Below are 24,287 nucleotides of genomic sequence, written 5' to 3'. Positions count from 1 at the left end.
TGGGAACAGCGGGTTTTGAATGGGCAGAACTGCAGTCGGAGAAATACGAAAACAATCCAAAGTGGGGTTCTGCCGCTCTTCTACGGAATCCGCCGAAAACAGCGGCGACGGCACGGCCTGGGGAATTGGCCGCCGTGACGGCCTGCACAGAACAATGCGAAAACGAGGCGGTGAGGTCGCAGCCGAGGTGACAGACCATCGCCTTGGCATACAATGCGCGCTCAATTTGAGATTCGGCTTCTCCGCGCCTCAACCATCACCAAGCGAGCTGCGCGCGACAAATCCTGCAAGGCTGCCGCGTTGGGCCAAAATGAATCGACCAACTCCAGGGGAACTCGATTGAGCTTACCCTGTAGCTTAGCGTTAGACGCGTTCCTGTTCAGCATCGGCTTTAGACCCGAGTGGGCTTCTGACTCTCTTTCTCTCTCACATCCTCGCTCCTGGTTTGGACTCCGCTTGCAAACTTCAAGTTGATCTTCTTCGGTCCAATACTCAGAAGCGTCAATGTTGCCTTGGAAGCAATCTGAGCCTGCGTTGCCATTGACGCACCTATCCGTTCCGACGTGCTTTGCGCCCGTCTTTTGTTCGGCCGGCCCCACAACCTAGGTTCTGCACGCTGGGGCGAGGTCGATTCGTTTGCTGACCATATCGGTCGTCGCTGCCACCCGCTTCGGGCCAACCTTTCGAACTCTGCGGGCGGGCTCCCGCTTCGGCGTGGCTTTTCTGCGCTGGCTTGTTCGATGCCGTCTCGTTTTCTGAGACCCGAGCGACCCTTGACGGCCCTCTCTACATCTCGGCGGCCGTTCATCGCAAAGTATGCCCTGATCGAGGTCGTGTTACCGTTCTCCTCTCCTTTGCAAGGCGTAGCGAGGTTCTGTACCTGCCCTTGTTCTCATCACACGGGTCGAGCCGATGACGCTGCGGAAGCTTGACAAACTCGACTGCTGCCGCCTTCTTGCGTGAGAAGAAGGCCAAACTCAGACGGAACATCCGCAACGCTGCGCAACCTTCTCAAATCTCGCCGAGGTTGAACCGTCACAGCAGAGCAGCCCACACGCCGCACTTTCGGCCATGTATAGCCGTCGCGCCGCCAAGCTCGGCGGTGCATCGCGACGAGGCGACTGAGAAACCATTCGAACGAGTCTTGCCAAATTGGTGGCGGAGCTGCAAATCGGACAGCACTTGGCAGCGGCTCTGCGCGCGACGGAAGAATCAATACAGCCGGGTTCGGTAAGACCGCCACTTCCAACGGAAGGGCGGCCAATGCCGGAGGACGACACGCAGTGGGGTCCCCGCTGCGCTCTTCTTCACGACAAGAAGATCCTCGTGGCGCTCGGCTGCTTGGTCACAATGAAGCGGTTGGCCGGTGCCTTCCGTCCGCCTCGGCCGCATCGAAGTATGCTGATGGGAGCCCGATCAAATACGACGATCGGGCACACTGCATCGTCCGATTCGAGCATTAGCCCCTGAAACGCGAGTCGCTCTCAACGGCGTCTTTCTACACAGCCCATCGCATTGTAGTCGCCGCACATTGGGGACGCTTCTCTTGTGACTTGTGTGCCAAAGTGGTTGTTCCGACACGTTGATGTGCTACGATATCCAGCCAATCGCACGCAGAGCTCGATGTCATCGAACAAGTCTTCAGGCGTGAGCATTGTTTCTGCACGGCGACCTGGCGGAGCTGTCGACCTGGAAGAAAATTCTGAGACCTCCAGAAGGCCAGACGGCGCGTCTGTCGTGTGTGTGCGTGTGCGTGTGTTGCATTTGTTTGCCGCTGCGCAGGCGAGATGCACCGTCTTAATTTCGAGACGGACCAACCTTACTCTCGGGCCGCCATCGTCGACTCGTTCTGTCATCACCACCGTCATCATCGAGCCCGTTACTTGCAAGCCTGCTGCATCACACGCTCTCAGCTTGATCTCGCGGCTGCGACGGCCAAGCCTCATACTCGGTCGAAACAAGTGTCCACCTACGCTTCACCGACCTCCCTCGCATCAGCTCTCGCAGCCCCTGCCTGCTGGCCGAAACAAGGTAGCGCACTCATCATCTACGACAGGGAGCTTCTGTCATCTCCAAGTCTCCTTCTATACTGCCTCACCCTGCAATGAATAGCAAAGCGGCGCAAGAGCGTCAGCAGCGCGTCTTGATCGATCTCGTCCGCCAACCAGGCAACGATGTCTGCGCAGACTGCAAAGGCCGCGCGCCGAGATGGGCTTCATGGAATCTCGGCATCTTCATCTGCGTTCAGTGTGCTGGTGTGCACCGCAAGATGGGCGTTCACATCTCCAAGGTCAAGTCCATCACGCTCGATACTTGGACTCGCGAACAGGTGGACAGGATGAAGGAGGTCGGCAATCTCAAGAGCAACCGCAAGTACAATCCGGACGAGATGCGCAATCGACCACCGACCAACATGGAGGAGAGCGAAAGGGACAGCGAGCTGGAAAAGTATATCCGTAGGAAGTACGAGTTCCGTCGATTCATGGCAGGACAAGCTCCGCCGGTTCCAACCAAAGATGCCACCTTCCTCACCTCGCCTCCGTCTTCCATCGGGAGATCGAGGTCGCCGAACCCGTCTCCGCCCTCGAGCTCGCGGATTCCCTATGCAGAGGGAAGCAGCATCGAAAGGTCTCGAACAGCACCCATACCGACGACGTGGAGGGAAGCTCAGCAACGAGCTAAGGCCAACGCACCACCACTTCCAAGCCCCGCAGCCACCACATTCAGGGCGGTAAGTGGGCCGCAGACGAATGGCGCGGCAGCTTCATTATCAGTAGCAGTAGCAGCAGCAGCAGCAGCAGCAGCAGCAGCAACGACACAGCCGACCTTGCAACTTCCCGCTACTACAGTACCGCTACGCACGTCCAGCGCACTCAATGCACGGAACGGACAAGCGGCTGCATCTGCATCCAAGCCTTCGACCGGATCAGCACAATCGAGCGTGTTCGACGATCTCATCTCGCTCTCTGGACCAACACAGTCAACGGCGGCTCAGCCACCCCTGCAGATGAATCCGTGGGCTGCGATGCAGGCACAGCAGCAAGCAGTGCTGAGTGCACCAGCCATTCAGGAGCCAAGCGGCAATTTCTGGGCCGGTTCATCAGCGACCAACGGTGCGCCATCTCCAACGTACTTTGGCATGAGTTCGTCTCCGAACGGCAACGCCTTTGGTCAGATGCGCAACGTCCCTCAGCATTCCAACACGGCACCGACGCTGGGTCTTGGAACACCACAGCAACCAATGATGCCGCAGTCCACAGGGATGCTGAGCCCAGGCAACGGTATGATGTTTCCACAGTATCAGCAGCAGCGAAGCGCGAGTCTTGGGACCATGGCCTTCTCGACATCGCCACTGCCATCGCCCGGATTCGTATCGAGCAACCCGTTCAACACCACGCCGTCGCCCCAGCCTCCCACCTTCATGGCCGCCGATGGTCCGTTTCAGCAGCAGCCACAGCAACTGGGGCAGGCCGCATTCCAAGGTCAGACCAGCATGTTTGGTATGAATGGCCAACAGCAACAGCAAGTTGGCAATGGCGTCGGCTCTTTTCAATCGTCCATGATGCCCAGCTCTTTCGGACAGTCACCGCATTTTGGCGGCCAATCCATGCAACAGCAGCAGCAACAATACCAGCAAGGATCGCAGTTCGGCAATATGTGGTAGCAAAGTCACTGACACACACATCGAATACATTCGTTTTTGCATGTCTCGTGCGACAAGCTAGAAGAGCTTGGCTCCGCGGAGATTATAAGAAGGAATGAAGAGGTCTAGCAGCGGGACCTGCGGCAGTCTGACAGCGGACAGCTGGCGCCTGACGACCTTGGCCTTTCACGACCCATCAAAGAAAGACTACCTCATCTCTCGCATGATCTTTGCGCTGTGACCCTGAAATGCGACCCTGCATAAGTTGTGGACATGATGGTTCTCTCAAGCGACTTGACCGTCCGCTCCAGCTGACAGCTTTGCAGCAGATACGCGCCAACCAAAGCCGATGCGCACTTGCTCGATGTGCACTGAGCTGTCAGTGTTAGCCCCGGACCATCATTTCCGACAAGCCCTTTCGCGTTGCAGCTCGAGACCCTGTACAACGGAAGGCTTGTGATCGAGGCTTGAACCCTGGCCTCGTCCAACGAATGCGCCTGGACCGTGCTTGAACTGCAGCTTTGCAATTCGAGCGGAGCCTCGCTGTTTTGTAGCGGCGATTTCTTCGTCCGTTCGGTCACGCCGCGCGGAAATGCCGCCGAACAGGTCGTCCAGCTTCGGGCAGCGCATGGTCCACCGAAATGCTAAATTGGGCTCGGAAACACTCGTCTTTTGCCTCGACCCACCGAAAAGTGTGGGGAAGTGTGCGCGTCCGAGACAATTTGAGCGAGGTCAGCGTGACGCTCTGCTTTCGTGCCTCTTCCCTTTGTCCACGGAGCAGCCGATGGGTTGCCCTTGCTTGCTGACGTGCTGCCGCTGATTGTTTCCCATCTCGGCTGTGTTCCGCTGTCGGAGGGATTCAAGGGTGACTGTTATCGCGAGAAAGCAGTAAGCTCACCGTGGCTAGCCTGATCAGGTGCGAGCAGCCAGCTCATAGTGTATTATCACGCAGAAATGGCTCGTACATGAAACGGAGTGTGGCGCAAGGTGAGGCAGCCATCGATAAGAAAAGCAGCGGTATCTTTTGTTTGGCGGCCAGCCTCTTGTGACTTGTGACTTGTGACTGCTGCTGTTGCTGTCGGTAAGTGGGATTGCAACTCAGCCAAGTCGTCATCTAGACCAGAAGTCGACAGCCAGACCAGCTAGCTACAGTAGCTCAGACGAGTCGTCCATCTCGCAAACGGGCACTTGGACCCTCACACCATCTCTTGCGGTTGGTGCGAGTGCGAGGCGAGGGGAGAGAGACCCTTGCAAAAAGGGCCTTTTCCTCTCGGACTTTCGCGTCGATTCCTCTGGCCAGATGCCTTGGACTGTCTCGCCAGGCCAATTTGATCGAGAGAAAAAGCGAGGAAAAAAGTTTGTTTCCCCACACTCGCCTGCATGATGCATGTGCCACCCTGCAGTCCTCTCTTCTTGGTGGGCCCCATCCCTCGACACTGGTCGTCTGCCTGCATTTCAAGCACAATCTTGTCTGCGTTGGACGCTGAGTCCACTCGGTGGCTTTGCGCCTCGAGCCCTCCCTTTCCTTCAACTGAGCCAGGCATCACCAGCGACCCTTCTCTCCTTTCTCCATCATCGCCTCAACTACATCTCTCGCAACGATCACCATCACTGCCAACTCGGAATTTCCTCGCTCAAGACACATCTGCAGCTGCTGTCTTCCAGCAATTAAGACAGCCCGGTCCTCGTCCTTCAGTCACAGATCGGTACGAGCCAGCGCTGAATTGCGCTTCTACCTCGCAAAGACATCAAGTTACCTTTCTCTAGCCGGTTCTCACAACCGCTGACTCTCTTGATCAGTGCAGCAACGACTGCGCATTTGTCCAAACGGCCTCTCCCACGTTCGACGACCCAGGGGCCCTGCGCCCCGGATCGCTCGCACTCACATCTGCCACCTTCTGAGCACGCTAGGCATCGCGGCACAAACTCCATCCCGATCACGGATATCACACCTGCTCTATCGGCTCGAGTGCAGTCAAACCAGCAGAATCGAGCGTCATTCGATCTTCCATCTGCCCGAACTCAGTGATAGCACGTGTTCGACGACGACTTCGATTGTCCAACCACGTCAGCGAAACAGCAAAACCCTCTGATGGCTTCCCCTACTGCAATCCCCAACGCAGAAAAGTCTGCTCACTACCGTCACCAGTCCCTCTCTCATACCGCAACCGACCTATCGAGCGAGATTCGTACGAGCGAAGGTCAGCGACTCTCCTTCTCCCCACCCGTCTCGTTCTACTCGCGTGCCTCTGCTTCAGGCAACGCGCTTCGCATCACTACCGGCATGACTTCCACCATGGGTCCTCCGAGCCCCACCAACCGCTTCTCGATGGGCTTCAGCCCCGTCAACGCGAAGACGGATGACAGCCGAATGTCGCCTCCGCAGCATCACACACGTGCTCGCTCCCAGACCGCCATCGGTGCTGGCACCATTGCTTCTAGCGTCGAGCCGTGGGACGCCGGCCGCGTCGATTCGCGGCCTTCGGCGGCCAGCGACGCGGCAGGATCCCAGCCTTCATCGTACATGTCGGCTTCGGACCTGTCGTACTCGCGTTCGCCTACGAGCCCCCGCAGCTCAGTTTCTTCTTCGGGGTACTCCCTGGGCCGAGTGCCTTCTCTTCCCTTGGGCGCGTCTTACGAGCAAGCTCAGAAGCGATTCAACAGCGGCAGCTGGGGTCAGAAGATGGGCTGGATGAACACAATGCGACCCGGCCCGCTCTCACCCACGCTCAGCCGAACGAGCATCGACGAAGGTAGTGCAGTCAGCGACGGAGCCGGCGCCAACGGCGCCATGGGCAGCTTGCTTCGCCGCTTCAGTCTGAGCGGCAGCTCGTACAGGAGCGCCAGCGGGCCAGTCTCAGCCAGCACGCCTGTGGCTCCCGCGTTCGAGTCTGCTCCATCTGCAGCAGCAATCCCTCGATCGGCCTCGCCCAAGGCCATTCCCACGACGCGCGACTCTGGCGTCTGCTTTGAGGAAGGCAAGCCGATTGTGCGCGGCCGCCAGCCTAGCTTCAGCGGCAACACGAAGCGCAAGCCGAGCCCGATGGGCGAGCGACTGCTCATGGGTCACTTCAACGCCCATTGAGTGTAGTCACGGTGGTAGGCGCTCAAAGATGACGAACGTGCTGCTTGATATGAAGCGCTTCGGATCGCGCGAATCAGCAGGGCTTTTGCTCGTCTTCAGTCTCTTTTTGTCCGGCATCTATATTCGTGGCCTAGCCTCATGTTGGCGGTCTCAGTATTCTCGTGTTTGTTCGCATGTCTCTCCGCTCCTAGGTATTCTCGTCTTGTTAGGTGGTCTCTGGTCACAACGTATGTTTGCGTAGCAATCTGTCTCAAGAATCAAAAGAAAAGCTCTTCGAGAAGTCATGTCTTGTTCGTGTGGTCGTCCGAGGGCGAGTTTGATCTTGGGCACAGGCATGGGCGCAAAGGGCGGCAGAGTCGCTGCCCGAACGGGCTGACTTCAAGAGCAAGCACAAGCACAAATGAATGCTGACAGCAGCGTGGGGAAGCAAGCGTGCTCAGCCTTGACGGCCGGATCGGCTCATCCGTGTGATGGACGCTCATCAATGGAGTTGCCGATGCAGACCGGCTGGCCCGCTGCAGTGATTACTCCTTTCCCACGCTGGACGAGAGAGCCCAGATGGGAATGGCATAGAAAGAAAAGGTTGACCGGCGATGCCGAATGCAGTCTGACGACAGCGTCGTGAGCAGTCCTCGACGGACAAAAAGAGGGCGTGCCAACCCCGCGAAGATGCGTGTGGGCGATCTACGGGCGCAGGGGCAAGGCGATCAACTAGGCTGCATTTCGAGGGTACAGACGCAAGACGCCGTGAGACTCAGGGCCACGTTGTGTCGAATGGAAGCATTTCTCTCTAGCTCGGTTTCACACCTCAGACGCACAAACAGCGCTGATCGCCCTGATGCGCAACCTGCAGCGGGCGCCGGATGAAGCGCAACAGGAGAGACGGCGATTTCACCTTGTCACAGGCCAAAGGGCCTAAGAGCCTCCACAACTTTCGCTCATCATACCAAAAATTTCGAAGATCACAAGGCCAGGCAGGCCAAGCAGGCGAGGCAGGCGAGGCAGGCGAAGCAGGGCGTTGCCAAGTTTCCTGGCCGCTCAATCCAAGTCGCCGTAAAGCTTAGCCGACGAAATCAACGTCGTGGCTCTGACCCCGCGCTTCTGCACAGCAAACTTGACTCTCGTCGTCCGTCATCTCCTCCCAACTCCGACTTCTGAGACAAGCTCTTGCACTTACTCCTACCGCGATTATAATTCGTTCATCCATCCTCGTAGTAGTCGCCGGCGGCAGTGGATGTTTGAAGGGCTCATCAAAGTCATCCGCATTCTCGCTCACCACCTTCCATCATCCCGCTCGATCTCAATCCCATCGCATCGTATCAGACCGTCTGCTGGACCTTATCGACCAGCTTGATCGTTACGAGCTCTCGCCAACCTTCTCGGAGAATCGGCTTCGCAAAACACCGCAACGCTGTACGTCGTCCCATCTGCCCCGATGTCTTGTTCACTTCCCTAGACAAGGTCGTCCATCTGCCTCTGAATTGGCGGACAAATTCTCGTCTCGCTCCTTCGCGATCGTTGTGACTGTCGCACAGCAGGGCGCACAGCAATCATGGCGCTGCATCAGCTCTTCACGTTGGCATTTGCGCTCCAACTCGAGCCGCTCCCCACACTCGACTACACCACCGTACCATACGTCAAGGATCCAGAGCGCAGCGCCGATTCGCTTCAAGAGCCGCAGGGCCTCCGCGTCGGTGCCAACACCAAGCTCGAACCCATCCATACCCCTCACCCGCCGCACTCGGTCGACACCCTTTCTTTCCTGCTCAATCACACTGGCGCTGTAGACGCAGTGCAGCCCTTCTCCAAACTCATCCGTCTACTTGACGACGCAGACGACGATCCCCAATTCCGCAATTTGCGCGAGTTCTTCGACGCTCGATATGACGAAAACGGACTGCTCGTCGGCGCCGAAAAGGAACCTCGACGTCGTATGCGCAGTATCTCTCGCGCAACTTCCACAAAGCAATCCGGCCGTCGATCCAGTCAGGTCACCGAAGGGCGCAAACCTTCCTTTGCTGCCAGTCTCGGCGGAAGCAGCGCACTCAAGCTCAGCTGGCTCCGGCGCAACAACAACTCGGATTCGCACACCCACGAGGGCTCTGACGATGAAGATACCCACTCAAAAGGCTCCAGTAGCGGCCATCATGCCAGCGCTGCGCCACCCTCGGCACCCTACATTCGTCTCTCAAAGCGACAGCAATCTTCCTCTCCGTCCAGCTCCCACTCCTCGTCGTCTCGGTATTCTCAACCCACACACGACACCACACAACTGGTCACCTTCCACGTACGACTCGACTTGCATACCGTCGGTCTTGCGCCCCCACCACCCAAGCTACGTTCGCATCGCCAAGCAGAGTCGTCTGGTTCCGGTTTGAAGCGCATCGGCTCGGGCAGATCCACCACCTCGTCCGATTGGAGGAAGCGCAGAGGTCGGAAGTCGAGTCTCTCCAACGCAGACAACACACTCCGCCCTGTAATTAGCCCAGAGAGCATGGCTTCGTTCGGCGCAATCTCGGCCGCTGCCCACGGTGAATCCGACTTTCAGCAAGCTGGTGATTCAGGCTTCAGCATCGACACAAATGACAGCCACGGTGAAGCCGGAGGCAGCTCGAGGTCCAAACCGAGGCCGACCGTCGAGATTCCTACCCAATCTTCAACGGCGGACGCGGCCCTACCAAGCATCACAGAAGGCGCCGTCACGAGCCCCTCGCAGCTCGTGTCTCCCGCTTCCTCTGCCAAGCCGGTCAGACGGTCTTCCATGATGTCGAAGCTTTTCAATGTAGGCAGGAAGAAGTCCTTCCAGGATCGACACGGAGCGGATGGACACGACGGTCAACTCGCCTCGCCAGTACTTTCTCGCGACGACGCATCAAGTCATCGCACAGACTTTCGCTCCGGCCTGCGAGGCACACCGTCGAACGAAGAGGCACTCGATCTCGACGAGGAGGAGGAAGACGGAGCTTTGCGTGCTCAGATGATGCGTCAGTCCGCCAATGGAACGAGCACACAGGGTCGACGACGCAGCTCGGCCGGAAGCTCAGGCAAGCAGCACGCCGCCGCCAAGCAGCTAAATCATCAGACCCTCGGCCCTGTGCGAGAGGACGGCATGGTCGATCTTACTATGGTCTCGTCGCGCTCCACTGTCGAAACATCCTTCTCGGATCAAGGCATTCTCGAGGAATCTGTTGGCGGCAACGTCTTAGCTGGGAACGAACAAGGTCAAGCAGCCAAGCGCCGTCTGGCGGCCGTCATGGATGGCGGCGACTTTCTCACTCTTTTCCGATCCGCTTCGGGTCTGGTGCTCAAGTCCATAGACGAGTCTGCTTATGACGCTGACGGTGATGGCGACCAAGTGACTACTCCAGGGCAGGAGAACGTCCGCTCACCCAGGCAAAGGCGAGCGCAGATCGCTGACAATGGCAGCACGGACACGCCATCCATCAGGACTCCCCAGGTGCATCCCACGACCAGCCCTCTACCCACGACACCGGGTCAATCGCTTCGCTCGTTGGACCTCGACCGCTCTCCCCACCCACATTCTGGAGCAAGCAACCCAATCGATGCGAGCTTCAAGTCAGCCCTCGCGCAGCAGGATGGCGAAGAGCAGGAGGCATGGTGGCCATGCGGCGAGGTCGATCCTCTGCCCATCAGTGTGTCCAGTGCATTGGGGGAAGCCCTTGGTTGGGAGGGAATCATGCACCTCTGCTATGGCAAAGGCAGTCGGGCTGCGGCAGAAGGAAGCTACGCTGCTCTCGGCAAGGCTGCGGCCCTCGATCAAGCCAACAAGGCGCAGGAAAGGACGGTGCAAGCTTGGAGAACGGGTGTCGTCAGCGCAGGAACGTCGCCGCCCAAGGCAAGCGAGAATCCTCCGTCCCTGCTTGACGTTGGCGGGGCTGACGCGACCGAGATGGCCGATTCTCTAGCACAAAAGCTCAATCTGGATCCGGTCGACTCGCTCCCGGAGACAACCAACAATAACTCGCTCCTTGAGCGTCTCCAAGGGAAAGTACCGCCACGATCTTCCACTGTTCCTGACCCGAATCAACTGGCGGACATGCTGGAAGGCAATGGCGCTTCAAGTGCTCCGGCCGGCTGGGCGCAGGCATCGTTGCTCTTTGGCAGCAAGGTCAACCACTCGAGAACGTGGGAGCACTGGCAGGCGCTTTTCAAGAGCATCAAAGGGTGGATCGACGAGTACGAAAAGGCGAGAGTGCGTGGTGGTCTAGCTCGCGAGATCGGTCTCGATGCGCCCATTCCGCAGACGCAATCAGACAACGCCGCAGATGACAGCGACAAGAACATCACCATTTCTGCACCTATCCTCATCGATCCCGACCATCCAGATCTGCAAGTCCCGCTGACCATCGGTTCGCCGCCCTCTGCGTCGGCGGAGGTGCTCAAAGTGTCCAAAGACAAGGTGGACGCGACGATGCTGTCCAAAGTGCTGGGCACCTCGCTGAGCATTTCCCCTTGCGTGTTGGCGGACGCGACCAACCGAGCCTTCGGCTTCAGACGCCGGGGCGGCATTCCAGAGGGCCTTCCGCTCGGTCCCGAACTGGAAGAGACGATTGACTACACGTGGTCACGCAAGAGGCTCTCCGTCGAACACTTTGCCACTGCGCTGACCATCAGCTCCGACAGCGCACTGCACTACTTCGGCCAGCTCAGCAGCAGCAACTGGCCACACCGCTCGGCGTGGGAACTCGACTACCTCGAGATGTGCGTGTTCAAATCGCCGCTGGTAGCGGACCGCTTCCCGCCGCCTGGCGATGCGGTGGTGCCACAGACCCAGTCGTACCGCCCAGCTGAGGGTGCAGAGGACCGCTCACGAGTGTGCCCCAATCCGGACGAGAAGGGCGCCTGGGATCCAGATACGTGGAAGAGATGGCTCGCCGGGATCAAAGAGGGCGATATCATTGTTCCCGCCATCGCGTGGCAGGCGTGGTGGACGCTGATCTCGGTGCTCAACGGCGCAGATCGGACGGGGAGAAGTTACGACCTGCAGGTCAAGTCTGAGGAGGAGCCGTTTGAGGCGCTGACCGATCTCAATGCGGTGTATCTGTAGGTGCGGACGCAGTCGTCGACAATATCAGCTCGTGCACAGCAATACATCAGCACTGATAGCGGACTGCCAAATCGTGTGAAGCTTCAGATGATGCTCTTGAACACGTTCTGAAGACAATTAAGCTCGGCTGAGATAGCTTCGAATTGCAGTGCATCGCTGTGCTAGCCCTAGTCCTCGGCAGGAGCACCAGCAGCACCGGCAGCCGCCGCCTTCTTGGCGACCTTCTTGTCCTCCTCGATGGCGATGCTTTTCTCGGTCGGCCCGCCGTCGGCTTCGGACGGCAGCTCGTGGAATGGCTTCGTTCTGCTCAAAATCATTCCCTTAACGTCGTCGGCTACGTCTCCCTGGACAACGATCTCGTCCACGCCCGGATTCTGCACGCTCTTGCTGACCGAGGCGCCTGTTGCAAATCTTGACGAGAGGCTGTCAATCCCCAACACACCAAAGAAAACTTCGTCAGTCTTCCAATCCAGCATATGCACTTTGTTCGGAATTGCACTTACGCTTTCGCGACGACCTTCAATGCGGGCAACGGCGGCGAGAAGAGATGCAACCCCGTAATGCTCGTCGTCACCTTTCGCTTGGTCCTCGCCTCCTTTTTGAGTACAATCTTGGACGCGGCCATTTCAGCCCGTGCTCGCTCCTCCTTGGCGACCGTCTTGCGCTCCTTCTTCGCCGCCTCGCGCTCCAGATCCTCGGCCTGCTTTGTGGTGAGGTTGGCGAGGTTCGACGAGATGGCTTCGTCCGACCAGAGCGAGGCGTAGAGCGCAGGCTGGTTGTCATGCAGCCAGGTGCGACATTTGGATGGCGAGGGACCGAACTCGCAGTACTCGGGTGGAAAGGTGCAGATTGCGCAGTAGATGGTCTCGCGTGGTTGAGGACCCGATGGGCCCGCTTCGGCGTTCTCGATGTCAGCCATGGCGAGGATTGCTGAAAGAGTGATAAGGAATAGAGGGGGAAGGATGAGAAGCTTTGGAGTCGGTGTCTTGCGTCGGTGCAAAAATCTCGCACGACACTCACTTTCTTCCTCCACCCAGCGCAAAAAATAGGCGGTAAGATGTGAGATCGGTGAATGCACTGCCCACTTTCAGGAGCAAATTGCAACGTTGAGAGGCAGCGAAAGCTCATCGAGCAGACAGCTGCATGAGCACAAGACCGTCTGGGCCCCTCGTCCATCCGACTTTCAAATCCCGACCGAGGCTCGTGCGGTTCGCCGTCGAGCTAGCCGATGGTTTGAGGTGTCCTTCCATCCATCCGAGCTGGCCGTCGTTCTTCCTTTCTTTCTCTCACCATCCTCGGTGGCACACATCCCTCTAGACACGCCCGCAACCATGGACGAACTCATCCGCTTCGTCAAGAAGAACCGGCGCCAGATCATCAAGTACGCCAAGAAGGCGTTTGGCTTGTACAAGAAGAACCAGGGTGGTGGTGGTGGAGGAGGAGGAGGCGGTGGTGGTGGCTACGGAGGTGGGCAGCAGCAGCAAGGCGGCTCATACGCTCAACAAGCCTCGTACGGCAATCAGCAGCAAGGTGGCTATGGGGGCGGTTTCGGTACCGGTTACGCCGCCCCTTCTGGGGGTTACGACCATCCACCACCCCAAGGTGCGTATAGCGCCCCTCAACCGCACCATGGCGCACCCACGCAGGGCCCACACTACAAATACTCTGCGGACAACCAGGTGAACCAGCACGACGCGCAATATATGAACCTTCGCAACCAAGCGCGATCCGAGGGCGACCAGATGGCGCGCTGCTTCGACCAGTCGCACAAGGCTTACGCCCAAAACGACGGCGGCCGCGCCAAGCAGCTCAGCAACGAGGGCCACGAGCATAAGCTCAACATGGAGCGCCTCAACAAGCAGGCCGCCGATTGGATCTTTATGGCCAACAACGAAGACTCCCCGCAGGGCACCGTCGACCTTCACGGGCTGTACACTTCCGAGGCGCTCGAACGCACCGAACAGGCGGTCCGCCAGGGTCAAGCCCAGGGCTGGACAGAGATGCGCATTATCGTCGGCAAAGGGCTACACAGCAAGGATCATAGACAACACATTGCGCCCGCAGTGGAGAAGATGATGCAGGATTACAGGTTAGAGGCCCATCTGGATCCGAGGAACGCCGGTGTGCTGGTGGTCAATCTGAGGGGCAACGGTCAGGGCGGAGCTGGTTTCACCAGGGACCTGGCCAAGCAGACAACGGGCAATGAGGATGAGTGTGTGATCATGTAGAGCGGGAGGAAGCAGATCGTGCTGGATCTACAAATGGCAGAAAAGGCGAATGTTCCTTCGAAACTATCGCCTCTGATCCATTTTGGTAGCTGGAAGGAGTTGCGTATACCTCAATGACATACCCACTGGTCTTCTCTAGAGTGTGCGGCTTGTCCGTGCTGATGTCGACGAAGGCAGAGCTGTGTGAAGGTTTCTTCAGAACTGTGTGTTGAGGATCCTACTAACATTTTAACAATTTTGGACGCCGGTCTTGGCTGCTGCAGCTCCGAAGCACGGACGGGATGGCCTTGTGCAGGTGAGAGCAACACCTTTGACAGGCCACCCGCTCCGGATTACGCTTCCTGCATGAATCACTTTGCCGACACATCCCTGTTTCAAGCTGCTTGCGGCGTCTTGCTTCTCCACCACATCACCACCCTCGCCATCGACACTGCCCGCGCATTTGCCAGACCTCTGCCGCTAATGCCATCACACAGCTCCATCTAAGCGCATCGCTCCGGCTCTTGCCGCCCCCGGTCGACATCCCACAACCCTAAAGGGCAACTTTCCAGCGCCCACCATGTCAACCGTCGCCTTCGTCGACGACGGCGGCCACACGGGCGCACCCTTCAGCGTGCCCACAGCGATCATCCTCGGCCTCCTCGCCTCCTTCATCCAATCGCTCGGCCTCACCATCCAGCGCAAATCGCACCTGCTCAACGAATCGCTCTCCCCCGCGCGTCGGGTCACCGAATGGCGTCGTCCACTCTGGCTGGTCGGTTTCGCCATCTTCCTCATCGCCAATGTCGGTGGTACAGTATTCCAGATCGGTGCGCTGCCCATCGTCATGCTTGCCCCGCTGGGCGCCGTCAGTCTGCTGTACAATGCCGTGCTCGCGCGCTTCCTGCTCAACGACCTGCTCTCCAAGTACATGGTCATGGGCACCTTGCTCATCGCCAGCGGCGCAGTGCTGATCGGATACTTCGGCGTGGTGCCTTCGCCACCGCATAGCCTGGATGAGCTGCTGGATCTGTTTGCAAGACCAACATTCGTGGCCTTCGCGACCATCTTCACGTTTGTCTTTGTTGGCGTGCTCACCGTCTCCCATCTCGCCGAGTGGCAGCTGCATTCTCGAGCCCACCGTGGGTCGCCCACGGCGAGGCCGGTGAAAAAGCGCACCGGATCGACTTTCAGAGGGAGACTGCGCCGCAGATGGTCAGCGCCAACGCTCGCCCCTGTCGCAGAGGTCAGCGAGAGCAGTTCGGGCATCGCCACGCCCGTGCTTGCCATTCGGGATGAGGCCAATCGCCATGGCGTCAGTTCCACGCAGAACGGCATACCTGATCGCAATCTCGTACCACCCACAGGGCCCGCTAGTAAGAGAGACTACGGCACCCTCGGCCCTTCGTCGCGCAAACGAAAGAAACCCGACGTTCCCCGCTTGGACCTGGCCTCCCTCGAACCGCGCGTCGACGCGGAAACGCTGCGCTCGACAAAGCTCGGCTTGGCCGTCGCATACGGTGGTGCATCGGGCACTCTTTCAGGCGCGTGCCTGCTGCTGGCCAAGTCCGGCGTCGAGCTGCTCATGCTCACCTTTGCGGGCGAGAATCAGTTTGGGAGGTATCAGAGTTGGTTGTTGCTAGGCATCCTGCTCGCGGCGGCCCTACTGCAACTGTGGTACCTCAACAAAGCGCTCAAGCTCGCCGATCCGACACTTGTGTGTCCACTAGCATTCTGCTTCTACAACACGTCGAGTATCGCGCTCGGCCTGGTGTACTTTGACCAGGTGGGCGAGCTCGCTTGGTACGACGTGGTGCTTGTTGCGCTTGGCACAGCGGTCCTATTAGGCGGGGTGTGGACGGTGAGCTTGCACTCTTCGGACGATTCTGATTCCCTAGAGGAGCGTCAGCCGTTGCTCTCATCATCCCCTTCGGTAGAAGAGGGTATGTTGGCCAACGGCGCCGGCGTCGCGGGACCGCATCTTCCACCGGTCAGCATCTCACCTAGCACGTTCGACATTCCACCTCTCGCCAGCCCGGAAGAGCTACTCCCGACGCTGCCGAGCGAGGGGGGCACCACACCAAAACGACGCAACTCAACACGGCGACCGTCGATCCGATTGGATTTTCCGGACCTCTTCTCGCCCACGCGCACGCCCGATCTCGAACGCAACACCTCCCCGGACCAGTCTGCGGTGGAAGAGGTGGGAAGGAGAAAGCCGTCCCTGAGTGCGTTGTTGGAACACGGCTTGTCGATTGGGATCAGTCCCAGTTCGCCTGGGTTTCATCTGCAGCCGAGAAGTCCGTCGTTGACCCGGGCAACGGGGAGAAGGGCGCCAGGGAGGAGCATGAGCGAGGCCGATGCGGGCGCTGCCAACGAGGCTACGCAGAGAGTGGTCGGGGTAGGAGGAAACGCGGAGAGGGTCGAGGGGGAGGAGGCAACGAGCGGATTCGCTGTCATGTTGGACCAGATCGATCTGAGGAGAAGATTGGAGGCGGTGGGACTGGGAAAGCAGGGCGGATGGTGGAGACGCTGGTTCGGAAGAGGTGGGCACCCAATAGCCGAGGAAGAGGAGGGATTTATCGTAACAAGCGATAGCAGGGGGAGTCTCATGGCTGCGCCCAGACCGCAGGGGTTGGGCATTCACAGTGCGCCTGGCACATCGAGAGATGGGAGGATATGAGTCCTTCACACACACGTCATTCAATCTGGATCACACGCTCGTCGACGACCTTGAAATAGCTTGACATTGCATCCTGCCCAAGAGCCTAGAAACTGCCCGCGTTGACCAAGAACAGATCCCTTTCATTGGCTTTGATCCATTTCGTCAACCCATTGGCCACGGCGACAATCGCGCTTTTGGAAAGTTGCGCGTTGACACAAAGGTAGAGCTCAAAGGGGCTGGTGATCCACCCTAGCACCTGTTCGTGCTGTGTCTTGACGAGTTGCATTTTGAGTCTGCGATCGGCAGTAAGCAACGGTCTTGGATCTCGCGACGAACCCAGACCGAGACTGTCCAGCATTCCCCCTCCCCCTCCTCCTCCGGAGGTGGCAGCGGGGGTGGTGGGGTTGGACCCCGAAACTTTGGTCTGGGGCGTCGACGGCGGCGCAGGATGGTGGATGTTGTGATGCACCAACGAGTAGAGTGTGAAGAGCCGTTTGCGGTCGACGGCGCTCGTGCTGTACGGGTCCGGTAGCGTGGGCGAGGTGAGCTGGATGGTGCTGTTGCTACGATAGACGAAGTGTCGCAGACCGGGCAGGCCAAGTTCGGCACACGTGTAGGCGGATACGCGCGGAGAACCAGCTTCCACGTTGAGCGGGTCCGAGAGGTGCTGCGACAATGTCAGGATGTGCCGCTGGAAGGAGGTCATCCACACCGGCGCGTCCTCGGAGGGTTTCAACGTTCTCGAGATGGAACGCGATTTGTTGCTGACCTTGCGAGAAGAGACGGCAGAGATGGTGGAGCCGATCGAAGCGGTCTCGGCAGCATCACTCGGTGCGGGTGTCGGCGGACGTGCGACGAGGGAGGAGATCCACGTCGATACGGTCGGAAAAGCGTCCTTGTCGCCAGTGACGACAATGACGGCCAGCTCGGACGAGGTCATCTTTCCCTCCTTTGCCGCTTCTGTCTCGCCCACCCAGCTCGATGGGTCCAGGAACTTGACGTAGGCATGCACGAACCCTTGCGGTGCGAACTTGGGCATGCTGAAGGGCATCCAGATCTCTGCCTCTTCGGAGCCCCCGGATCGCTTGATCGATCGACTGCCCATCACCGTGTTGGTGAGCAGGAGCAGGTCGATCGGATGCACGGAGTGCTTTCGCGGCCGAAGCAGAGTTACGATCCTCCCGTTGGCGACGAGGAGGATGTAGAGTAGATCCTTGGGTCGGTGTGGTTGCATTGACGATCCAGATTCGGCTGCTGGCGGCTGCAGAGCGGCGGTCAGGTGGTCGCGTAGCGTCGGCACGGCGATGCGGATAGGTTGCAGAGCCTGCAGCCACCATTGATGACATGATGCCCAATCGGTGCTCACTCGCGCTATCGCAGCGGCATGCTGATCTTGCTCGTCATCCTCAGTCTCGTTGGCGTTGAGCTGATTGACCAGGTAGTCAAAGATCCCTTCCGTCCCCTCCAACAGCCTGCGCAGATCGAAATTCGGCATCCGAGCAAACAGCCTGTTCAGCTGGCTCGCTGAGACCAGGCTGATCACCTGCAGATAGAGGTATTCGAGATGCTGCCGCAGTGTCGACGGCTCCTCGTTCCAGTTGGACACGCAGACGAGGTAGAGCGGCGCGCGAAGGAGAAAGGTGATGAGCAGATCGCCTTGTCGAACGTAGCGCAGCTTGTCCGAGTCTTCGTCGGCAAAGATGGATATGAGCGCCTGCATGACGCCCACTTGGGTGGTGCTGCTCTCGTCCTCTTCATCGCTCTCAGTGGCGTCTGCTGCGTCGGATTGTTTCGAGTCCGGCTCGTCGGAGGCCGGTTGTTGCTGACGCCGGCGGCGATCCCGACGTCTCCTACGACGTGAGAGCGAGGCATGGGAGATGTAGATCGGCTTGCCGGCCGATGAGAGGATGTAGTATTTGCGATCTGCGTACTGCTCATCAGCATTGAAACTTGCCGTGCTTGGCACTTCTTGTGCGTCTGCCGGTTCGGCTGGAACTTTCACAGGTGATGAGGTTTCGGCGTCTTCTTGATTCGCCACGTCAGCTCGCTTCTGGTCGAGAAACTGCGGTGGTAGCGCGCGCGCCTTGCCTAAAGCCTCTTGGCTTTCGCTGCGATACTTGTTCGAGCCCCGACTGATTGATAGTTGCGACAGCCGAGATCGAAGAGTTTGAGTCTGCGAGACTCGATCCGCTGCCGCCCTGTCGTTGACTCGATGAAGCAGGTCAAGAGCGTGGATGCTCGAGCTGGCGGTGATGCCTACCGCTTCGGGCTCGTCCTCGGCAGCATCATTGAATGCGCCATCCCTGCCCAGTTCGGCGTCAGGAGAGCCGCTTCGGTCCGAGCTTTGACGGGAAGGAATACGAATGCGTGACTCGTCAGATGGCCCTGCTAGCGACTGCCCTTCTGCGTATGTCTGCCGGGTGGACAGCTGCGGCTTGGAGGGGCTGAAGGTGATCTGGGGCAGCGGCGTGGAAGCTCTCGTAGACGAGCTGCTGTTCGAGGCAGGAGAGCGCGGAGAGCTTGTGTCGGCGGCTGTGCTGGTGTTGGCGCCGACTGTGATGCGTGATGAGCTTGCGGACGGAAGAACAGACGCAGAGGTCCACGATTTGGTCAAGAGAGCCGTAGGACGACTTGAGCTGGTCTTGCGAGGCGTGCTGGAAGAGGCTCGAGCATGGTCGGCAGCGGTAGCAGCATCAATGTCAGCGCTCGACGGGGCTGGTGCCTGGGGCATGCTAGCTGGCTGAGGATGAGCGCAGCGAAAGTCGGTGGTGGTGGTCGAGATAGGGTTTGGTCTCAAAAGAAAGGGTTCAAAGCTTCCTCCACACCAACACTTTTGCTTCGCATGCACGCGCCGCCCACGAGAAGCTACTAGATCAAACACGCCGGTCATCTCGCACCTGACACTCTACCACATCCTTCGAACTGGAAGCGCCTCAAGATGTCCTCGTCGACAACACCTCTCTACGCTGTGGCCGACTTCTGCCGTGAGTACTGCGCAAAGCCTATCTCACAGAATGGCTCTGTCCAATTTGGCTCACACCATCACGTCCCCGACAACCCACGACACAGTCATCCCCATGGGCACACCGACAACATCAGTGGGCGAATACATTACAGAATGCCAGCGAGTGCTTGAAAGCATGAAGGATGAGGGCATCCGCTACGAGGTCCAGTAAGTCCGCACCCCTTTCACTGCACGAGAGCGAAACGGACAATTCATCCTCTTTCTTTGCCTCCAACAGCGGCTACGGCACCAACCTCGAAGGCACCTTCCCCACCGTCTGCAAGGCGATCGAGCTCTGTCACGAGGCCGTCCATCGTCTCGGTGCTCAACGCATCGCTACCGACATTCGCATTGGCACACGAACAGACAAGCCACCTCCCACTGCAGATGGGCAGACCGAAAACCAGCGCAAGAAGCAGAGCGTCGTTCAGCGCCTCGGTCAAGATTGACTGATCCCCGTCATGCTCTGAACTTCACTCATGCCAAAAGCCGTCGTCAAGACGCTTCTCAACAGCTCACATCTGATGAGGATGCCTGTGGTGAACTGAGCGTCGTATCCGAAAATGACAGCGTGTTAAGCCTTTGAGCTGAGTCGCCTCCACTCTCAAGCTCAGCCAAAGCGCTGTTGGATTCACGCGACGCGTAAAGGCAGCATCAAAGGGTCTCAGAACTGAGAAGAGTGCCACTTTGAAAGATTCCACTCTCCGCTCTCCTTGCCCTCTTCACCTTCATCCTCGTCGCCAGCTGTCCTGTCGAGCATCTTCAGTCACAATGTCGGGGCTCATGTACGATGGACCGTCGACGTCCGAGAAGCCTGACCTCGGCTTGGACAACGCTGCCGAGAGCAGCTTCTGCCAGACCTTCAGGGCCATGCCCAAGCCTTCGCCAGGAACCCTGCGTCTCTTTGACCGCTCCGACTTCTACTCGGCACATGGAGACGATGCCATCCTCATCGCCAACCAGGTCTTCAAAACACACTCGGCACTCAAATACCTCGGCAGTGGCGGCAAGGACAAAGGTGGCTTGCCATCCATCACCCTCAGCGTAGCAGCTGCCAAGAACTTCCTCCGTGAAGCACTTACTTCGCGCCAGATGCGTGTCGAGATCTACGGCAACGCAGGTGGCAAGCGCAACAATCAGTGGACCATCATCAAGCAAGCGTCGCCCGGCAACCTGCAGCAGATGGAGGATATGATCTTTGTCAATGCCGACATTGTCAGCTCGCCCATCGTCATGGCGCTCAAGATGACCACGCGCGATGGCGTCAAGACGGTCGGTGCTGCTTTTGCCGATGCTACCAATCGCGAACTGTGCGTCTCAGAGTACGCAGAGAACGACCTGTACAGCAACACGGAATCGCTCATCATCCAGCTCGGCGTCAAGGAGTGCATCCTGCCCAAGGACGACAAGAGCGCCGACGTTGACCTCAAGAAGCTCAAAGAGGTCATCGATCGCTGCGGCGTCGTCATGTTCGACAACAAGCGTGCCGACTTTGGAGGCAAGAACATCGATCAGGACCTGCGTCGCTTGCTCAAGGAAGAGTCGTCGGGCATCACGATCCCTGAGCTCGATCTCAAGGTCGCCATGGGCGCCGCTTCTGCACTCATCACCTACCTCGGTCTGCTGACCGACGAGTCCAACTTTGGCCAGTACACCATCCGCACCCACGATTTGTCACAGTATCTCCGTCTCGACAATTCGGCCTTGCGCGCGCTCAACCTCTTCCCAGAGCCAGGGCAGACCGGGTCAAGCAAGAACACCAGCGTCTACGGCCTGCTGAATCGCTGTCGCACCGGCCAGGGGCAACGACTGCTGGGCCAGTGGCTCAAGCAGCCCCTCGTCAACGTGCACGCCATCGAGGAGCGCCAGAACCTGGTGGAGCTCTTCATCAACGACAATAGCGCGCGTCAGCTCATCCAGACCGACTACCTCAAGCTCATGCCCGACATGCACCGCATCAGCAAACGCTTCCAAAAGGGCATCGCCACGCTCGAAGATGTTGTACGCGTCTACCAAGCCGTTTTGCGGCTGCCTGGTCTCATCCAGACCCTTTCGGACATGGACACGCCGTCCGAGACACACGCGGCGCTGCTCGAAACAACCTACATCGCACCCTTCTCGAGCCACGCGGAGGCGCTGACCAAGTACAACGAGCTGGTGGAAGCCACGCTGGACCTCAACGAGCTCACGCACCACAACTTTGTCATCAAGCCCGACTTTGACGACAACCTGCGTCAGATCAAGGAGGCCCTGGACGATACGCGCGACAAGCTCGACGAGCAGCACCGGCTCGCCGGTAAAGAGCTTCGCATGGATACCGAAAAGAAGCTGCACCTGGAGAACCACCACGTGTACGGCTACTGCCTGCGGGTCACGCGAACCGATGCCGGACTCGTCCGCAACAAGAAGGGCTATTCGGACATTGCGACGGTCAAAGGCGGGTTGTACTTTACCAACGAAGCGCTTCGCGATCTGGCCAACGACTTCAAGGATCTCTCGGAGCGGTACAGTCGATCGCAGAGCGGGTTGGTCAAGGAAGTGATCCAGATCGCATCGTCCTACTGTCCACCGCTGGAGAAGCTCAATGTGGTGCTTGCGCATTTGGATGTGGTGGTCAGCTTTGCGCATGTTTCGGACAGTGCGCCGATACCGTATGTCAAGCCGAAGGTGAGGGCCAAGGGCACCAGTGCGGATGTGGATCTGAGGGAGGCGCGTCATCCGTGCCTGGAAGTGATGGACGATGTGACCTTCATTCCGAACGACACGGAGATGGTTCGCGGTGCATCCGAGTTCTTGGTCATCACAGGTCCGAACATGGGCGGCAAGTCGACGTACATCCGACAAGTGGGGATCATCGCGCTGCTCGCTCAAGTGGGATGTTTCGTCCCTGCCGCGCCGGGCGCGTCACTCCCGGTGTTCGACTGCATCCTCGCCCGTGTCGGTGCAGGCGATTCCCAGCTCAAGGGCGTCTCGACTTTTATGGCTGAAATGCTCGAGACCGCTACCATCCTCAAGACCGCCACATCGGACTCTCTCCTCATCATCGACGAGCTCGGACGCGGCACCTCCACCTACGACGGCTTCGGCCTCGCCTGGGCCATCTCCGAATACATCGCCACGCACGTCCGATGCAAGTGTCTCTTCGCCACCCATTTCCACGAGTTGACCAACCTAGCGTCACAGCAGGCGCACGTACGCAATCTGCACGTCGTAGCGCACGTCCAGCCGAAGGAAAACGCCGCCTCGCGCCACGATCGCGACATTACGCTGCTGTACAAGGTCGTTGCGGGGATCAGCGATCAGAGTCTGGGTATCAACGTGGCGGAACTGGCCAATTTTCCACCATCGGTGATTCGCTTGGCCAAGAGGAAGGCGGAGGAGTTGGAGGATTACGAGGAGGACGAGGCCAAGGGCGTACTGGACAGTGTCGACGACGAGGCGACGCGAGAGGGGGCCCAGCTCATCGATGAGTTTCTCAAGACGTGGGCGGAACGAAGTGGTGAGAACAAGAGCGGGAGGAGGGATGCCGAGACGGAACTGCAGGATCTCAGAAAGGTGGTCGACGAGTTCAGGCCCAGGATCGAGGCCAACCCGTGGGCAGCAAAGGTGCTCGAGAGCTTCTAATCGCATTTTGGGTTCGCACAGTTCAATATCACACATCACATCGACACGTGGGGAAGCACACTTGACTGCGTTACGATTCCGTTCTAAGAGAGGTTCAGGGCTTGGGGAGGTACCTGAGGCTGGCGGGACAGTTGCTCTTGGTGGTACTCTCAACCGGCTCGTACAGACCGAAGTTGACTTGGCCCCTCACATTCCAATAGAACCAGAACTCGCTCAATGCTCCGGTCTTCTTGTTGCAGCCGACGTACGGGGTACCACCATGCACCTTCTTCAGAGCATCCTGGACTTGCACCAGAGTATAATTCTGGGTGGCACTGGGAACAATTCCCGCGTTGGCGAGGATGTTGTACGTCGGTCGTTCGGCAAACTTATGAGCGATCTGACGGAAGTAGTTCAAGACGGCGAAGTCGGGCTTGCTGATCCAGGGGAGGGCGGGTTGGCAGGTGGGACGCATCGTAGTAAAACACGTGCCGTGCTTGTTGTACTCGTGCTCCAAAAAGTCGGCACTGTCGCCGTTGAGGTCCTTGAAGTAGGTCTGGTAGTAAGCGAACAGCGCCGGGTCGTACTTTTGCATCACGGCCTCGATCTGCGCACCGGTGTACTCGGGGATGCCGGAGGCGTTGGAGCAGAACGCAGGGTAGGTGCCGTCGCAGTAGTCCGGCCAGAGACCGTGGATCGTGGTCGAGTCCTTGGGACCGTTGTTAGCGGGGTCCGCCGCGGTGGTTGTCCAGAAGGAAGTGGACAGGACAAGACCCGACTGCTTGTCCCCCTCAGAGATGGCACCGTTGAAACAGCAGTTGGCGGACGAGGAGGCAGGGATGTCGTACGAGGCGTGGCACGAGAGCTGCGACGAGGCGATGGCGCAGGTGGCTGCGTCGGAGGCTTTGGCGCCGAGCTTGCCGAGCGGACCAAGGGAGGCGAGGGGGTTCTTCTGGGCAAAGGCGCCCGAAAGGGTCGTCGCCAGGACGATGAGGGGGGTGAACTTCATTTT

The 24,287-nt window shown here is 58.7% G+C and overlaps 10 protein-coding genes across 10 annotated transcripts; 7 read left to right on the top strand and 3 right to left on the bottom strand.

The window, feature by feature from the left end:
- Nucleotides 1-2,104: 2,104 nt before the first annotated feature.
- PSEUBRA_005590 (Arf GTPase activating protein) lies at nucleotides 2,105-3,664 on the top strand (the record flags this gene model as incomplete). The annotated part of the gene is made up of 1 exon (XM_059465565.1): nucleotides 2,105-3,664. The coding sequence occupies one exon, from the start codon at nucleotides 2,105-2,107 to the stop codon at nucleotides 3,662-3,664; it is 1,560 nt and encodes a 519-aa protein (XP_059320397.1).
- Nucleotides 3,665-5,735: 2,071 nt separating this feature from the next.
- Nucleotides 5,736-6,728, top strand: PSEUBRA_005589 (uncharacterized protein; the record flags this gene model as incomplete). Its single annotated transcript, XM_016439037.2, has 1 exon — nucleotides 5,736-6,728. One exon carries the CDS (start codon nucleotides 5,736-5,738, stop codon nucleotides 6,726-6,728), a length of 993 nt encoding a protein of 330 aa, XP_016290309.2.
- A 1,552-nt stretch (nucleotides 6,729-8,280) lies between these two features.
- PSEUBRA_005588 (uncharacterized protein) lies at nucleotides 8,281-11,796 on the top strand (the record flags this gene model as incomplete). The annotated part of the gene is made up of 1 exon (XM_016439038.2): nucleotides 8,281-11,796. One exon carries the CDS (start codon nucleotides 8,281-8,283, stop codon nucleotides 11,794-11,796), a length of 3,516 nt encoding a protein of 1,171 aa, XP_016290307.2.
- A 167-nt stretch (nucleotides 11,797-11,963) lies between these two features.
- PSEUBRA_005587 (Translation initiation factor SUI1) lies at nucleotides 11,964-12,715 on the bottom strand (the record flags this gene model as incomplete). Its single annotated transcript, XM_016438982.1, has 2 exons — nucleotides 11,964-12,219; nucleotides 12,300-12,715. The coding sequence occupies 2 exons, from the start codon at nucleotides 12,713-12,715 to the stop codon at nucleotides 11,964-11,966; spliced, it is 672 nt and encodes a 223-aa protein (XP_016290306.1).
- A 412-nt stretch (nucleotides 12,716-13,127) lies between these two features.
- Nucleotides 13,128-14,024, top strand: PSEUBRA_005586 (Smr protein/MutS2 C-terminal; the record flags this gene model as incomplete). The annotated part of the gene is made up of 1 exon (XM_016438994.1): nucleotides 13,128-14,024. One exon carries the CDS (start codon nucleotides 13,128-13,130, stop codon nucleotides 14,022-14,024), a length of 897 nt encoding a protein of 298 aa, XP_016290305.1.
- Nucleotides 14,025-14,583: 559 nt separating this feature from the next.
- PSEUBRA_005585 (Magnesium transporter NIPA) lies at nucleotides 14,584-16,686 on the top strand (the record flags this gene model as incomplete). Its single annotated transcript, XM_059465564.1, has 1 exon — nucleotides 14,584-16,686. One exon carries the CDS (start codon nucleotides 14,584-14,586, stop codon nucleotides 16,684-16,686), a length of 2,103 nt encoding a protein of 700 aa, XP_059320396.1.
- Nucleotides 16,687-16,771: 85 nt separating this feature from the next.
- PSEUBRA_005584 (Vacuolar fusion protein MON1) lies at nucleotides 16,772-19,399 on the bottom strand (the record flags this gene model as incomplete). The annotated part of the gene is made up of 1 exon (XM_016438983.2): nucleotides 16,772-19,399. One exon carries the CDS (start codon nucleotides 19,397-19,399, stop codon nucleotides 16,772-16,774), a length of 2,628 nt encoding a protein of 875 aa, XP_016290303.2.
- A 207-nt stretch (nucleotides 19,400-19,606) lies between these two features.
- On the top strand, nucleotides 19,607-20,121 carry PSEUBRA_005583 (Protein of unknown function DUF77; the record flags this gene model as incomplete). Its single annotated transcript, XM_016439010.1, has 3 exons — nucleotides 19,607-19,652; nucleotides 19,738-19,840; nucleotides 19,911-20,121. The coding sequence occupies 3 exons, from the start codon at nucleotides 19,607-19,609 to the stop codon at nucleotides 20,119-20,121; spliced, it is 360 nt and encodes a 119-aa protein (XP_016290302.1).
- A 322-nt stretch (nucleotides 20,122-20,443) lies between these two features.
- PSEUBRA_005582 (DNA mismatch repair protein MutS, core) lies at nucleotides 20,444-23,296 on the top strand (the record flags this gene model as incomplete). The annotated part of the gene is made up of 1 exon (XM_016439003.1): nucleotides 20,444-23,296. The coding sequence occupies one exon, from the start codon at nucleotides 20,444-20,446 to the stop codon at nucleotides 23,294-23,296; it is 2,853 nt and encodes a 950-aa protein (XP_016290301.1).
- Nucleotides 23,297-23,390: 94 nt separating this feature from the next.
- PSEUBRA_005581 (Ribonuclease T2-like protein) lies at nucleotides 23,391-24,284 on the bottom strand (the record flags this gene model as incomplete). The annotated part of the gene is made up of 1 exon (XM_016438972.1): nucleotides 23,391-24,284. The coding sequence occupies one exon, from the start codon at nucleotides 24,282-24,284 to the stop codon at nucleotides 23,391-23,393; it is 894 nt and encodes a 297-aa protein (XP_016290300.1).
- Nucleotides 24,285-24,287: the final 3 nt, after the last annotated feature.

Source organism: Kalmanozyma brasiliensis, assembly GCF_000497045.1.
Source record: "Kalmanozyma brasiliensis GHG001 unplaced genomic scaffold PSEUBRA_SCAF6, whole genome shotgun sequence".
In the NCBI taxonomy this organism is placed as follows: Eukaryota; Fungi; Basidiomycota; class Ustilaginomycetes; order Ustilaginales; genus Kalmanozyma; species Kalmanozyma brasiliensis.
Note: the sequence above shows the minus strand (reverse complement) of the source record. Positions and strands in the feature narration are given on the sequence as shown.